Source organism: Pezoporus occidentalis, unplaced genomic scaffold (genome assembly GCF_034315485.1).
Source record: "Pezoporus occidentalis ecotype Australia unplaced genomic scaffold, CSIRO_AGI_Poc_V1 ctg12, whole genome shotgun sequence".
NCBI lineage: Eukaryota > Metazoa > Chordata > Aves > Psittaciformes > Psittacidae > Pezoporus > Pezoporus occidentalis.
In genome coordinates, this window is record NW_026912994.1 from 1,911,331 (window position 1) to 1,928,024 (window position 16,694).

At 36.9% G+C, this 16,694-nt stretch overlaps 2 protein-coding genes across 5 annotated transcripts in view; both read left to right on the forward strand.

Moving 5' to 3' along the window:
- ZRANB3 (zinc finger RANBP2-type containing 3) overlaps positions 1 to 16,694 on the forward strand; it is a 494,211-nt gene that overhangs the window by 79,900 nt on the left and 397,617 nt on the right. The window lies entirely within an intron of this gene.
- Positions 197 to 13,315, forward strand: MAP3K19 (mitogen-activated protein kinase kinase kinase 19). Of its 4 annotated transcripts, XM_062605742.1 has the most exons (8): positions 197 to 468; positions 2,219 to 2,300; positions 3,141 to 3,385; positions 4,013 to 4,056; positions 6,305 to 8,746; positions 10,032 to 10,184; positions 10,379 to 11,076; positions 12,648 to 13,315. In XM_062605742.1, exons 2-8 carry the CDS (start codon positions 2,266 to 2,268, stop codon positions 12,712 to 12,714), a joined length of 3,684 nt encoding a protein of 1,227 aa, XP_062461726.1. In that variant the 5' UTR covers positions 197 to 468; positions 2,219 to 2,265; the 3' UTR covers positions 12,715 to 13,315. The 4 variants fall into 4 exon arrangements, with proteins under 4 accessions (XP_062461726.1, XP_062461708.1, XP_062461716.1 ...); XM_062605724.1 differs by lacking the exon at positions 197 to 468 and having other exon boundaries at positions 1,983 to 2,300; XM_062605732.1 differs by lacking the exon at positions 197 to 468 and having other exon boundaries at positions 1,983 to 2,300; positions 10,035 to 10,184.

The window sequence follows — 16,694 nt, forward strand, 5'->3', positions numbered from 1 at the left end:
ACTTAGATGAGGTACTAAAAGATGGAGGTAAACAGAAGAGAAAAGCATGCTTTGTTTTGGGTGCTGGAATAAGTAACTCGTGATTAGAGTTGAAAATGCCACCGTTCAGTTCAGCTGTGCTTGTTTTCATAGGTCACTGCTGCTCTTTGAATTAAACCCCAAGCACAGTGCCTTCGGGGGGTGGGACGGGGACGAGGACGACAGTTGCCTTAGCAACATCGTGTAAACTCAACAGCCCCGTGTAGCAGGAGCTACCCGGAGGATGTGCCTGCTGAAGAGTCGGCTTCCTTAATAAGGACTACGTGCTCTGGAGTCAGAAAAACGTGCCGAAAACAAAATCAAGCTGTGCGTAATGACTGTCTGAATTCCTTGCTGTCCAGCAAAGGAAGACAGCTGTGAGCTAAAAATTATCTGTAACTTCTCTTTTCTTTGCTGTGCCTCTTCCACGCTTCACTACTGAAGCACCAGGTTAAGATGTTCATGCTGTTAGGAATAATTGCAGTAAAATTTCTACTGAATGTTGAAAATGTTATGTGTTACTAGGTGTGGGAGATGTATAAAGCAGAGTATTTTATTCAGTTGAGTGATGTAAGGAGAAGAAATGATGTAAAAATGCACGTGAGGAAAAGATTAGGGAGGTTTTTTTTTTAAATAAATTAGCAACGTAAGAGCCATTAGGTGCCCTTTTTTCATAGTTTTACCTATCTGTGGATTTAATAAACACAAACATAATTTTCAAAAAAACCAGGCCTTTCTTTTAGTCTGCCATATAGATAAAGTTCTGAAAGAGAACTTAATATGGTGGTTATACAATTGCAATGGATTGCTGCAAATTAATTTGAAAGTGCAAATGCAAGAAAATGGAAACATTTTTGTGCAATATAATCTTTTTAAATGGACATTAAGCAGTTAAATAGGAGGACCTGCTGCTACATTGTATCAATTATGTCAGTACAACAGGACCTTTAACATACTCCAGAAAGGAGTAAGAGATTTGTGCTGTGTAAAAAGTTAGGCCCTGTTCAGTAATTTTAGCAGGAACATACGTATGTAACAGATGTAACTTGTTATATTACATACTTCCTGATTAGCTATAAAGGAAAATAATTCCTTATTATTCCTTATAATTTTCCATTACGGTCTTCATAGTATTACTCTTTAGCATTCATAAAATTTTAGGTGTTGAGAGAGACAATTTTGACTAAGTAGCCAGAGATACACATTTCATTCAGTTTTGCTTTCTTAGTAAGATGTTAAAAAATGCAATTAACTCCCAGATGTGAAGTGCTGACTTTCTGGTCCAACAGTAAGGATGAGATTAACAAAATAATACTGACCGCTTTTGTGTCTTATTCAACATAGCATGTTGAGATTTTTAGCAATAAAAACTGTCTGGACTGTTTGGTTCTGTGTATTCACATGACAGGGCATTGGATAGTGAATTATAATATTTTTAATTATTCCAAGTACTTTTCAAATGCTGCTTTTGTCTTACGTATGGCTCTGAAGCAATTAAGTGTACTGCTTTGTACATGGGAGTTGGAAATCAGTTAACAAAACATTTTTTTCAGGTTTCTGGACCTTTATACTTTTAGGACAGCATGCCTGACAACCAACAAAATCAGAGGAGAAGCGAAGAAGGTAGTCTAATCAAAGTTTATACCTAGAAAGTGTATCATGTGGGATCTGAAGAAGAAAAAGGACAATGTTTACTTGAAATCTGGCTACATGTTAAAACCAAGCAATCACCAAAAAAAAAAAAATAACCGCCCCCCCCCAAAAAAAAAACCAACCCAAAACTGAAATCAAACTCAATTATTTCCACTTTTGAAAAGCCCTTAGATGTTTTGGTTGTAATAGCTTTCCAGTTTCAAATGTTCTACTTTTGTAGAATTTCTGTCAACATAGCTCTTGTATTTCTGTCCTACTGAAATAGGAGCTATAGCTGGAATTTTTTTTCAGATGTTTTTTGTTATAGTACATTGAATCAATACACTTACCTAAATAGCTGAAAATATTTTGGATTTATATGTTCACTCTTCCAAAAATTGTAACAGGAAGTGTGTATAGGTATCTTAGTCAAATGAAAGATGCTCTTTTTCCTGATAGTTACTTCCTGTATTTCCTTATGATATTTTGATGTCCAAAAGGAACTGCATTTACATTGTGTCACTAGTCAGTAAATTATACTGCATTTATGCAAATACTAATGTTGCAGATTGTGGAAGTGTTGCTCTTGAGAATGCAGAGAAGATAACGAAAGAAATGAATCGGTCATACAAAGCTCTAGGAAAAAACAGGTAACTGGTATTAAGATTTAATTTGCAGTTGGGTATGCACAAACGGAGACAAAGAAGGTAGTAATCCATGAGTAAGAAAAGATTTCCTTAGTGCCACAAGTTATTCACATCTATATATGTTGTGTAGTGTTTCTGTCTTCCCAGCATCATTATTGGCCATTGCTGGAGGCAGGGTATTGCAAAAGATGAATAAATTATTTGGTACAATACGAATAAACATATGGTATACACTTTTACACCACCATTTGACTTACTAAACCCAGACATTTGTCTTGCATAGAGCTTTGAGATTAACTTAAGGCTATAGTTTTGTACCTCTTTTAGATCACAGTATTTATCTTTTTGTTTTCTTTAAGTATTTTTCTTATCTTTATTTGGATTTTTCATTTTCAGAAACCAGGTGGCACAAATCTGAGGTGTATCCGCAGAGCCTGTATTCTTTCAGGCAGACCATAGCATGTTTCATAAATAACAAAGACACGTCTGGTCTTCAGGAATCTTCTGACGCCCTTTCCTGATACTTCCTAAAAAACACATATTGGAAGCAATCAGGTTTTGTTGAGAAGGGGAATGTGGACCATATGATTTTCCTTTCCTATTGTTGCTTGGTTTACCTTGTTTGTCATTCATTTTCACTTGTAGTCAATCTCTGGCTTTGCAGTTGGATACTTCCAGAGACAGCCTTAACTTCCCAGAAGGACAAAGAAAGAAAACATACTTTGACATTCTTGAATCTTATAGACTTCTGTTCACGTTATTCTTCAGTCATATGGTTATTTGAACTGGATAGACTTCCACTTATATTCACACTGCATTTTGATTCTTGTTTTTGCCTTTTAGCCAAACATCACCAACATCCAGTCCATGGCCGGATCAACAAGTGGCATGTTTTCCAAGTAAAAATCAGTTAGCCTTACAGATGAGAGATCACACTTCTTTACCTTTCTCCCTGAAGAAAAAGAATGGAGGGCATGGCTTTGACTTCAGCTTTCTGCTACAGGCCGCCTCATGCCCAGAATCTAATGTTTCAAAATCATTTATGGGTTTAAATGCTTTCCAGATAATAAAACCACAAATACAACAAAGTAAGTTCAGGTTTTAAAGTCACAACTTTAAAATGAAATTGTATATTGCTTATGAAATTAGACGGCAAAGCATTACAAGTCCTGTTTCTTTAAACATTCTCTTTATGTCTGTCTTTCTCACATGAAGTAGACTTCAAACATGTTGACTCTCTAATTATATGTGTGTGTGTTTGCAGAATGAAGGATATAAAGAAAAGCAATTACTCCACCATTCTTTTTACTTTGTATCATGAAACTGAGCCCACAAAATGTAAATTTTAACTATAGCTGGAGTGGGGCCATAATGGCATCTCTTTCACTTTCTTCCTGATGCTGGCAATACTAAATAGCCACAAACTAAAGTTAGCAAACTACTGAAATCAAGGAGAGATATTTGCTTAAATTAAAGTATTTTAAAATTGTCATATTTGTAGTATTCTATAGAAAGTAAAATTGTAAAATTCAGTATTATAATTAAATTTCAACTTACAACTTTTTTTTTCTGTGTAGCAAATTTATAGTATAATCCTTCAATCACACATCAGACATGTTCTTCCAGAACCCTATAGTTTGAAATTATTTTATAAGTGAAAATTTTAGTCTGTTTAAAAATATCAAATTAACATTTAATTTGTTTTAATTTTTAAGGGTTAAATATAGCAATGCTAAAACCCAGGAACAACAGCTCTAAGGTAAGATGGTATTAGATATCAAATTGAACACTGTTAGAAGTACTATGTGTTTTCAAAACCTTAAAAATAGAAATACAGAAGTGTAGGTAGTTTCCTCTGCTTAGTCGTCATTTTTTGGGTGAAGATGTATATATATTAAATATACGTATATATGTCTATAAAATATATATATGTATGTTTCACCAAACCTTTAGATGTAAATCAACAATTTGTCAGTACAGATTTTGGAAATCCCTGTCATCAGGTATTTTGGGGTGTAAAAAGTTGGAAGTTTGAAAAGATATAAACCCTTTTAAAATAGAAATATGCAAGTTAATTTCAAGTATGTGCATCCTATATATTAAATGTCTATATATATCCTATATATATATATATATATATATATATTTATGTCTATATAATTCCAATATATTAGATGCCTGGTTTTGCCAAATTTAAAAAAACAACTTCCTTGTCTTAAGTGGTAATTTAACATTGAAGCCCAATTGAGGAACAGTCTGGATATTAGATGATTGCTGAAATTTATTGTATTAGGAAATAAAAAATAAGGTCTTGGGATTAAACATATCTGACATGTAATTTTGTGGTAAGTGTAAAATAGGATTCCTGATAGAACTCACAATTTGACATGTATCTGTGCTTCACACTACATGACCCTTTAAAGTTACAAAACATAAAATATCCTGTATTTAGAAAAAAAAAAAATTGGCCTTTAGGGATATTAATTGATGGCCCTTTGTACAAAAAGCTCAACTCACTGAATCAGCTATATACTTTAGTGAACCCACTAGAGAATACAACAGTGTTCACAGGAAAAAAGTACAAAAGTAATAGGATAAGTTCCGACAGAAGATCGTAAGAAGAGCTGTGAAAAAATGTTCACATGGTGAGAAATGTTTGAGAAATAATTTAACTGACCTCAGTGTTATTTAGTACAGCTTTATTTCACGTCTTGGGCTCTGATGATTTGTAAGAGGCATATAATTTAGGATAAACTAATCATTCCTATTAAAGCCATGCCAACTAGACAAAGTCTTCAGAACTGTATATTTCAAACCAGCATGCATTGCTTTTCCTGGCACAATCAAATGTCAGTTTGCCCTTGGAATGCAAACAAAAATTTCCTGCAGATTGCAAACTGATGTTGAATATAGACATGCAAATGAGTACTCAGAGCATATGACTCAGTGATTATTTTTATTGCATTCATTTGCATTAAAATATCCTGTATATTCAAGCTTATTTTTCTCCATTTCCTTTAAAAAACAGAAATACTATTTTCAGAAAATTATTCCCACTGTTCATCTGAATAATCACAACAAAGTACTCAAATTCTCAATCTATACTTTTTCAAAGATACACAGTACCTTTCAACTAATGGGATGGGAAGAGAGGGATGTAGAAGGAAGGAATAATAAAATACATTCCGCACACAATGGACTTCTGTATTAACTGCCGTATAAAAATGGCCTTCAGGTAGCTATCCATTTAACTTCACTGAAAGTGAAGTGCAGACTCTGCTATCTTCTAGTGGATTTAAAACTCTGAGCTAAATCTGTAGCCTGTATAACATGGTTAGTGGAATTTTATAAGACTACACTAAGCATATGGAAGATCTATATGTTTAGATTTATAACCATGTCTTTTAAAACCTATAAATTATTTGTAGTAATTGTTTTCTCTATGGATAAAACAGCATTCTGCTATAACAGTCTAGCTTTTGCTTTTTCAAAATTGCTTACATGAGATCTAGTTTCATTGGGGATATAACTACTGGTATGAGCACACTTCAGAGGGTCACATGAAAAGACTTTAAATATCACCATAACAGTATTACTCTCATTTAGTGAGACTGCACAGCAAGAAAGAAACTTTGGCATATGAAGCCACTGACCAGCCTTTGAATTCCTGTAGCAAACATGCTATGGGGCATAGGACATATTTAGTAACAGACAAGATGATTTGTATGTGTGGACAAAGCTTATTATTTAAATTATGGAGAATGTCCTATGACTTATAGCAAAAGATTCCAGTTTCTGTACTATGAAATTCTTAGAAATAATTGTGGATGTGAGAAAATTAGTTTATTTTCTTAAGGATTTGATATTAAACTTCATAATAGTTTGGGAATATAAAAAATAATAATCCTTTTCTGATTTTTTTTCTTAGTCTACCTGGCTCTTAATGATTAGATTTTACCTGTATCTGTTGTGTAGCACATTATTAATGGTTTTTATGGAAATTACAGTTTCATTTGCCACCCGTGATGTGTCAGCCTGTAAGAACAATTCATCCTGCTCCTCCAGAGGGTAATATTGTCAATGAAAGCTCCCACATCAGAAATATTTTGAATATCATGAACCCTATTCCTTGGCCTATAAAGACAGTTACTAAATTTTATCATTATCAGTTAGACAATCTATTAAAAAGGCACACTGAAAAGTCATCAGACCTGATTGTGGCTACTATTTCTGATGAGTTCACTCCAGTGAAAGACCTGCACTACCTCAGCATGAGCAAGTATAACAAATACCCTACCAACAAGAAAGAAGAAATTCAAAGCAATTTAAAATGGAGGGAAGCTGATGTAGCAACCCATACTGAAAAGAATGACAAGATGAAGTACCAGCTTTTGGTGGCTTGTAAGAGCATAGATCTTATGACCCAAGACAGTTTCTATGATGATAGGCATCCCTACTTGAGCTCAAATAATGCTCTGATAAACTGTGGAATATTTACAGCTCAGACAACATTTGCAATGTCAAGCAACAGAGATGCCTTGAGAGCTGGCAGTGAGGAACGAAGAACAGAGAGTTGCTGTAGATCTGGTCCAGAAGAAGGAAATGCTACTGAGTTGCTAGTGGATTACAGACAACCTGAAGATGGTGAGAGTGCAAACTTTGTGCTTGACAATTGTGATTTCGATTTTTCCTGTAAAAATAAAGTGATAGAGGCCTATCATGCCTTAGAAGATAATTCTGTAGTTGCAGGAATTCCCAGAGTAGAAGTGCAAGTTCCTTCTGGAAAACAGACAGAAAATCACGTTTGTCTCTCTGAATTTGAAATGGAAAAAGAAGCATTGTCAGAAACAACTTCAAAAGACCAAAGTGAGCTTGTACCTGTTGTTCATGTTACATTCTCTGAACAAGACCCAGCTAGAGAGCTACACATTGTTAAACAGCATTCCACAAGAAAGAGTGTAATTCGTAGCCTGCCTCCTCATGTTACTCAGAGCTTCAACATTCTTGCTCGCAAAGAGAATGGCAAAAGTAAAATGAAGATGAATAAACCCAAATATTCATCAAAATCTAAAATGAGTAGCAAGATAAAGATTTCTGAAGACTTAATTGTTTCTGATGAGATTTCCACAAAATGTAATGCCACGAGTCACATTTTCCCGTCTTTGCAACTGTCACACATGGAATCTGAGACTTCACCAAAGCATCAAAAAAAAACCCCTCATGCTGACAAAGACCATTTCGCTCGGAGTGCTCAAAAACTTATAAAGCACAGTTTCCCCTGCAGTTGCAAAAATTCAGTTATCTTAAAGAAACCTATTACTCCCCTTTCTTTACCACATGCACAATCTGCTTCAGCTTTTGTAGATCTGAAATACAGTGACATGTTCAAGAAAATAAATTCAAATGACAAAGGCCCAGGTATTTATGAAATGTTTGGAACTCCTGTCTATGACCAGATGCGTGAGCTTGATCAACATGATAACAGATTTTACAGAGATGTTTGTTCTGCTCCAACTGGGAGATGCACTGCTAGCATCTGCAGATCTACCTGCAGGAAAGGGAGAGAGGGCAGCCGAGTAAGAAATACTCAAAAGAGAACATGTTCTAAGCCAAAGAAGACCATACCTGGCACAAAACAAAAGCAGAAAAGTTTAATTACAAAGGACAGAAGTACCAAGTTGAGTGACAGCAACACAGAACAAGGTAATGTAATAACTTCTGATTCAGATGTTCAGATAAAAACTTCAAGGAGCATGATATTGCTCCATGAAGACACAGATCATCAGCGTATATTTTTAGAAGAGCTTTCCAAATCAACTAAGCAAAATAATTTTTTTTCAAATTCAAACTTATCAACTATTAAAGAAATTTCTTTGGAGCAGCCTGTAGACAGCCAGGATATATCCAGCCATCAGAGACATGTTGCCTGTAGCCAGAATCTTCTGCAGTTTAGTGATAAAGACTACAAAGACTGTGTTCCTCTAACCATCAGTCCACTAACAACAGACAAGAACATTTGTGTACTGCAGCAAAGGGTGGATATGGACGGCTGCAAAGGCCTGAAATCAGACCAGGCCTCCTTCAAGTCTATAAATAAAAGTGAAGCATTGCCCTTTTCGTACAGGCTGCAGCATCAGTCCCCTCCAATACAGGTAAATCAGAGTTGGGCATACAGACCTCAGAATTGTGGTTTGGCAAATGAATTGACTCAGCCTTCAGTGATTCAGACAAAAAGTGTTACAAGCCCCAGTTTCCAGACAAGTCAAAGCATTTTGTCCTGGGCAGATAATGAGTTGCTTTGTTGTCTGGCTGAAGAATTGCTAATGCTTGAAGGAAAAGACATCAACTGTTCAAGAACAAAAAACACAAGTATGCAAAATACGCATACTAAAGAAGAAGAAAATATGATGAATGGAGATGGAGCAATAGTAAATAGTGTTCTACAGAAGGTAAAAGTAATTTCTTGTAACTTGCTAGCTCCTTTGAGTGATGCTTCAAGACAAGTTTGGACGAAAGGTAGGAGATACGTACCCATTAATGATCAAGTTCCTTTTCCTTGCACCAGCTGCCCACTGATTATTCCAGTGCCCAGCTGAAGATACTCATCATAGAGACTGCATATCAGGACACAAGCCAGATAGTACTAAGGCATGACAGGAATAGCTATCAAGGCTTATACGATGGGTCAAGATAAATTGAGAAATAGTCATGAATAAAAAGAAGAGGCTATTTTAACTGAAAAGGTGCATAGAAAGGTGCTGGGGCAAGGCAAGAGCTCTTGAGATCTTGACACCTAAGGAATATGAAAAGACTCTACAAATTACTCTTGTGTATCTAAAAGGGCAGTTTCCTCAAATCTCTTGAGTGCAACCAGATAATTTTCTAGGTATGCACTACAAGTACTGGCTTATCAGACAGACTTAAGGCTGTTTACTTAATGCTTAAGCAAAACTTCAAGCTCAGAAGTCTTAGATTCTGGCCCCCAAGTTAGTTAAGAACCTTCACCTACTAAAGTGCTTACCTACCAGTACTACTTCTCTTTGGCCCTGTTAGCTTTTTGTCTATTTAAATTACAAATGTTTAAGGAAATTTATTTCACTACTTTTTGATACACTTCCTTATGCTTCTGCAGACACAGGTGCCAGCTTTACTTCCATCCTCACTTTTAGGGAGACCCATGGCTAGATATAATGATCTTTCTGAAGTAGTCTCTTCTTCCTCTGAAGTCATGTCCAAATTGTTTTCCTCAGACTCGGGTTAACATGTTACCTAGAGCAAGATGATTGCCACATTCAGCTTAGCAAACTCTACCTATGTAACAAAAAAAAAAAAAGAAGTAGAGAACAGATTTGTATCCTGCTCTTTTAAGTGTTTCTTTTGCCTGTCTTTATGTCAACTGAAAAAAGGTGTCATGCTGTAATCTTCTGGTTATGTGCTATCGTGATATATGCTTGAAAATATTTACCTAGTTTTACTTAGTATAGCAATTGTATTGATGAGATGGGCGAGTATGTATATCTATCTATCTATCTATCTATCTATCTATCTATCTATCTATCTATCTATCTATCTATCTACCTATCTATCTACCTACCTATGTATCTGTGTATATATATATATATATATCTATGAGTCATGCCAGGTAAGAATTACTCCTTACAAAAAATGTAAGGATAATATGAAGCCCTTTTTTTCTCACCCGCTTCCTCCCCACACTGACCATCATCTTTCAAGCAGAGTTACAGTAAAGCCTTTTTGACATCAAACGAAGAAAATGATCCACTAAGCTTTGAGGAACCTACTAAATTACCAGGAAGCAGTTTAATTAACAAAGATCCTATTATGTGGACAAGAGGTGAAGTCCTTGGAAAGGGAGCCTATGGCACGGTAAGTTAATGTCTGAGCATGTTATGAGATGTGCTGGTCATTTTTGAGCTGTACCTTGCCTTGTAACTGTCTGTTGTCCTATTCAGCAAACAAACATGAGATATGAAACATGACAAACACAAAGATACTGTTTAAAATAAGTAAATACAGTTTTATTTCATGTTTCATTTTATTAAATGCTAGTTTCATTGTAGGTATACTGTGGCCTGACAAGCCAGGGACAGCTAATAGCTGTAAAACAGCTTGTTTTGGATACGTCAGATCAAGTCAGAACGGAAAAGGAGTATCAGAAGTTTCATGAGGAAGTTGACCTTTTGAAGACATTGAAGCATATCAATATTGTAACTTATTTGGGAACTTGTCTGGAAGACAACATTTTAAGCATTTTCATGGAGTTCGTTCCTGGTGGCTCAATTTCTAGTATTATTCATCGTTTTGGTCCATTGCCAGAAATTGTTCTTCGTAAATATACAAAGCAAATTCTACAAGGAGTTGCGTACTTACATGACAATTGTGTGGTACACAGAGATATCAAAGGCAATAATGTTATGCTCATGCCAAATGGTATAGTAAAGCTAATTGACTTTGGCTGTGCCCGGAGGTTAGCTTGGGTAAGCCTCAGTGGCACACAGAGTGAGATGCTCAAGTCTGTGCATGGGACTCCATACTGGATGGCACCAGAGGTTATAAATGAATCTGGATATGGAAGAAAATCAGACATCTGGAGCATCGGCTGTACTGTGTTTGAGATGGCAACAGGAAAACCGCCACTGGCTTCCATGGACAGGATAGCAGCCATGTTCTATATTGGGGCTCACAGAGGACTGATGCCTTCCCTACCTGATCGATTCTCTGTCACTGCAGTGGATTTTGTGCATGCATGCTTAACCAGGTACGTAGAGTTTTGACTGAAAACTTCAAGGAAAAATGCAGATAGTTTGTATTATAGAGATTGCTAATGGGAGCCTAGGTTACCTCTTACCTGGTAGATATGACTATTGTAAATGCATATGTTTTTCAACATTTCAGGAAAACTCTTAAATAATAGTATACATAAAAGAGCTTTACTCTCTCTCATGGTATAAGAAAACCCTCACAATTTTTCTTCTAGGCTTTTTTACTCATTGTTTACTTTCCCTGTAATTTTTGTGCAGAAATATGGCACCACTGGGTTTTATACAAAATGTTTGATAAATAAGCCTTGCTGTTCCAGTATCACATTGGCTGAGTTTGACTTATGGCAGTTGTTTTGAGGACAACTTGCTTAGGCTTAGTTGTTTTGAGGACAATATTCTTTCACTTAATTCTTATCTTCTGCCATAGAAAAATCTGTTATCACTGCTGGTCCAGGAAATACATACTTACTTGAAACATAAAGTTCTCTATATAAAAATCCTAAATCACCAGCAGTCACCCATTATAAGAACTACTTTTGTGGTGTTTGTTTAGTTTTAAATATCAGCTTTCTCCTAGATGTTTAAATGAACTATCAGTTTCAAGAGCTAAGCTCCAGACCTCTCTGGTAGTCTTTATAAAATCAATCACAGGTTTTTACATACTTCTGAAGACCAGTTTTGAGCACTAGAGAGAGGTGTGTTATTTAGTGGGTATGGCAGTGGTCCTGGCAGCAGGAAACCTGATCTCTGATCCCTGAGTTAGAATTGTTATGGTATGCTTATGGTTCCTATGGACCATATAACAATAGCCAGAAAAGCTGTGGACTATATATAGTGATATCATATATACTTTGATACAGTGAGAACAGTGTTTAAAAGGTGGAAAGAACTGTTAGGTAAAAGGAAACATATAGACAAACCACTTTTCAAATAAAGTATTTAACTTTTCAAAAGCCAGGATGCATCTGTGGTGGCCAAGTTTTAATGGATGATATCACCATGTCCTAAATATAAATGCCTCCCTTATCCCATCTTCCCCATTTGTTTATTATTTAAGAAATCAGTGTCCTTTACTGCTTCCCCTGTTTTTTCCTCCAAATTGAGGGTTGGAAAAGCCCAAAGCCCTTGGCTCTAGCAAGCCAATATTGTAATTACAGTACTGTAATTCCATATGGCCTCCTTAAGATGCATAACATTGATTGGAGATGGCAGAACAGCCTGATCAACACAGGATCAAACAAATACTTGTCACACTTGTTAAATATATCTTTGGTACTCCTACATCAGCCATGGTAGCTGAACTACTCAAAGTTTTGTGAGGAATTTAGAGAATCAATGATTTTTGTTAATAGTAATTCATATACTCCAACAGCTTCTTCCCATAAATCTGCCTTCCTCACTACCAGCTTTATAAAAAAAAAAACCCACAAAAAAACCCAACTAAAACTGAGCAAAGACTGGAGAAATGAGAAAAAAGAAAGAGGCTAACTTTGCATTCAGGTTTTACAATCACATCACAGGAATGCATATTCATTTAATTTACTGATTTTTCAAACCCTAAATGCAGAGATCAACATGAACGCCCTTCTGCTCTGCAGTTGCTGGACCACCCCTTTGTGAAAGGAAGACAGTGAATTTTTCAAGCCTCTTGCCAAATGAGTATGCATTTTCCATATAAAACTATCCACTTGGGAAAAAAGAAGGAGCTGGACTTCCAAGTGACAACAGAATTTACTAGAGAGCAATTGTGCACAAGGAGTCCATTATTAGACAGCAGAATGACTAAAGTAATGTTTTTTGCATTGTCTGTGCTCATTGGAGTGGGTATTCCTTTCCTGTGAACATGTTTGTTGTATTTGGAGAGACTTTAAGAGAGAAAAACCCACGCATCACCATGACCAATATGTTACAGGCCAGGTAAGATGGAATGCCAGTTTGTCTGTAAAAGGCAGTGGAACGTATGCTACTGGCAGAAAGCACTGCAGATATTGACAGGTCTTGAGAGATCTCCTCAAGGAAACTCTACTCACACTTGTAGATGAGTCATTAAGTGTGCATGTGATGATCCCACAGGAACCAAAAACCATAAAACTATATTGGCATTAAATGCACTGAAGCTTTTATGTAGCGAGATGGGTCCTTTAATTTTTAGCTGGTGAAAAAAAACCGACTAGGTTTTGCGTGCATCTGTCAGTCCTTTGTTACTGAGGTACTACCACTGACGTGATAATGACTTAATGATAAGATGACTTAATGACTTTAGTGATAAGAGATTCCCAGGTGCACACGTGTTTTTATTCAGTTTACATCAAGATAATTTCCTAGTCTGGCTAGAATTATTAATCTAAACTTTGTGACTGCATTTTCTCAAAGAAGCAGTGCATTTTATGGACAGTTTCAGGTCACAGAATGGTTGAGGTTGGCAGGAACCTCTGGAGATGCTCTAGTGCAGTCCCACTGCTTAGAGCAGGGTTGACTGAAGGAGGCTGCTCAGGTCCTTGTCTCATTGGCTTTGAAAGGATGGAGACTCCACAGCCTCTCTGATCAACATGTTCTTCAACCCCCTCACAGTAAGAACATTTTAATGTTTGTACAGACCGTCTTGTATGTCAGGTTGTGCCCATTGCCTCTCCTCCTGACACTGTAATGCTGAAGAGTGTGCTTTGTCTTCCTTGCTGCTCCCTCAGGTGCAGGTGTTGATACACATCAATACGTATTCCCCCTGAACCTATTATTTTCTCACGGAGTGCCTTATTTTCTGTGCTCAGTGTTGTGTTGTAATTCTCACCCTTCTGTTTGCTGATGCAAGCAACAAAAGCATAGGAGCATTGTTTTTCTTGTGTTTGTGAAGGCCGTGAAATGCTGCTTGACTCGCTAGCCAGTCAACCACTATTTTTCAATATCCTTAATCCGAAATAGAACAGCAAACTTGATTCTGAGACTTGAACTGTTTTGAGAAACATGGGAGCAAGCATGATGTAAGTAGATGACCCAGCAGTCTCCATCTGCACTATGAAATATTTACAGCTAGTATAACTAATTACCAACTGCACAAGATTAAATAGAATTTGAAGAACATTATTATATACTAATAAACAAAAAAATTTATCAGGTATTAGTATTTGGATTGCCCTCTTTTTGGTAAGGCTTCCCCTGAGTAGATTTCAAATTGAAAATTTCAGGGGAATGAGACACTGTAGAAACCCAAAGCTGGTTTCACCACATCGAAATACAGTGAATGTTATGCCTCTCTGAACACCTAGGCTCAGAAAGAGGTGTGGTGAAGCACAGCCCTACAACTGATCCATATAAAATCAGTTTTCCCCAGACCACTCAGCATTTTAGTTACTTCAATAGTTTTCAAACTTTATTTTATTCCAGAACCCTAACTTCGAAGAGTTGGCCTGTATATATAAAACCAACGAGAAATTAGTACTTCTTGCAAAAGTCTTTATTAACAGTTTGTTTAGGTATGATGTCACCTAACAAGGACAGAACATGGTGCCAATATAAGAGAAATTCAAACATCACAGTCATCTTCCACATTCAGTTACCAGGCCCTTTTTGAGGAACACGGGTTGGTCCGCATGCCCATAATCCATGGTCACATCCCATTAAAGTATTTTGCAGACTAACTAAGAACAGAAGTCCTGGCATATGAACTCAGGTGGGATGTACATAATTCCATGATGCATATTAATTCTTCTCAGATGAAGTTGGTGTCTCCAAGAAAGCTGTGAGTAAATGAGTTTTCATTTAGCATGAAATGGAGATGACTGTCATATGCAGGGAAAGAATACAAATGCTCTAGGATATACAGGTAATTAAAAAAAGTCAGAATTACAACCTCCCCTCCTTATGCACATGTCTTAAAATCAAAACTACTATCTTTTCTTAAAGTTGGAGTTCTCCAATATTAAGGTTAGTAGGTATTTGCAATTTAAATGTAATGGCTACTTCAGCTAATTACACTAAAATCAGTCTCCCACTTAAGAGTTTGTAAAACTTTAACCTGAGTTTTTAATCAAAATGTGACAGCACAGTTTCACTTTTGTTTAACCAGACTTACAGAATGAGGGGGTTGTTTAAGGCCAGTACTTGCAACAAAGGTATTTCAGCTTAATCACACTGGAGACTTGGGAGCTGCAACTGCATCCCACAGCTAAATCAAGAAATATGTTGGGTTAGGGTGCCTTGGGGCGCTAGGCGAAGCCCAGCCTGGTAGGACATACTACAAAGAAGTCTAACATTGCATATTTCTTATTTCATATTGTAGATTTTCACATTAAAACCTAGATACTTTGTTAGAGGCATCTAAATTATCTACCATAAAAGGGGACAGGGTGAGAGACCTTAAAAACCTTCTCAAAAACCTTCATTGAGACCGATAAGTGACCCAGTGAGGAGGGTCACACTGCTTGCTCAATTATTTATAGTATGGGAGCAGGGAAGGCCTACTGGTTTCAAAAGTAGTTTCATTGCTAAAAACAGTGAAGAAGTTTGCAAGCGGCCAAGTAGTATGCGTGACCACATTGCTGTGATACCACGTTTCCTCAAGATTTGGAGTTTGAATTTGAGAACCTGAAAATACACTATGCTTTTATTACTGTAAGCAATACCTGGTATTCCTTTTACACAGAAGTATTTACAGCTCTGAGCTATTGCTCAGATCTTAGGAAAAGGGAGGGTTCTCAGGCATGCCAACCCAGCTGTTTTACACTGGTCCTGAAACTATAAACAGGAATAGATGTAAAAATCTGCATCCCAAAATACATGCTTCAACCTTTCTTCTCAAGGAAGCAGACACTGAGCCCAGAAACCCATATTTTGAGACTATTTAGGGTCAAAATCAGTAATTCTTCACAAAGTTCAGCAGGAACTGATGTCGTTTGCTACACCCTCCACCCTCAGCAAAACTCTGGTTCTTACACATAAAGAACAAGAGTTCTCCTGAGGACAGGCTTCCTGCACATGCAGGGGAATGCCTTTCTCCCCTACTTAGTGCTTTCCAAGGGGACCTGCACCATGAGACACCTTCAGAGAGGAAATTTTAACACGCTGCCAAAGAGCACTACCTATCATTGTAAGTGTGGGAATAAAGGAATCAAACTCAAGTATGGAAACACCAGTGTTAAAAATCTGATTTGGGTTTGGTGTATCCACCTCAGACACCAGAGAAACAGCCACTCCCTGTAGCAGTGTGAGAGAACGCTACTGGCACCAACTTTTTCTTAAAGGTGTAAGTAGTTCAGCATTTCAGGGACAGGAGGAATTACTTAGCTACTCCCGTTTGACGTAACTGCTGAGTCTTTCAAGACATTTATTTTTAGAGCTGGTTATGGGAATGCATTTACATTCCCAATTGAATTTACAGCCATTTACATCCCAATTAAAGCAAGCAAACAAAAGTTTGCTTGGTCCCCTTCACTGCAAACTAAACCTTTCACCCAAAGGCCTTACACAGACCCTTGCTGTGCTCCTGTTGCCCACCCCCTTGCACCCACTCCCCACTGCTAAAACAAATAATTAAAAGCAATCACCAAGCATGGCGAGCCACTATACAATAAAATTGCAGGGTAGAGGGAGGGAGCAGCTTAAGGTGGCATAAAATTTC

Bases quoted from the DNA above. Each gene is read 5' to 3' on its own strand.
- MAP3K19 (XM_062605724.1), top strand. From the start codon at position 2,140: ATGTCCAAAAGGAACTGCATTTACATTGTGTCACTAGTCAGTAAATTA. The intron at 2,301-3,140 runs GTAACTGGTATT...TTTGCCTTTTAG, and splicing joins AAAGCTCTAGGAAAAAACAG to CCAAACATCACCAACATCCA. The intron at 3,386-4,012 runs GTAAGTTCAGGT...TTAATTTTTAAG, and splicing joins AAAACCACAAATACAACAAA to GGTTAAATATAGCAATGCTA.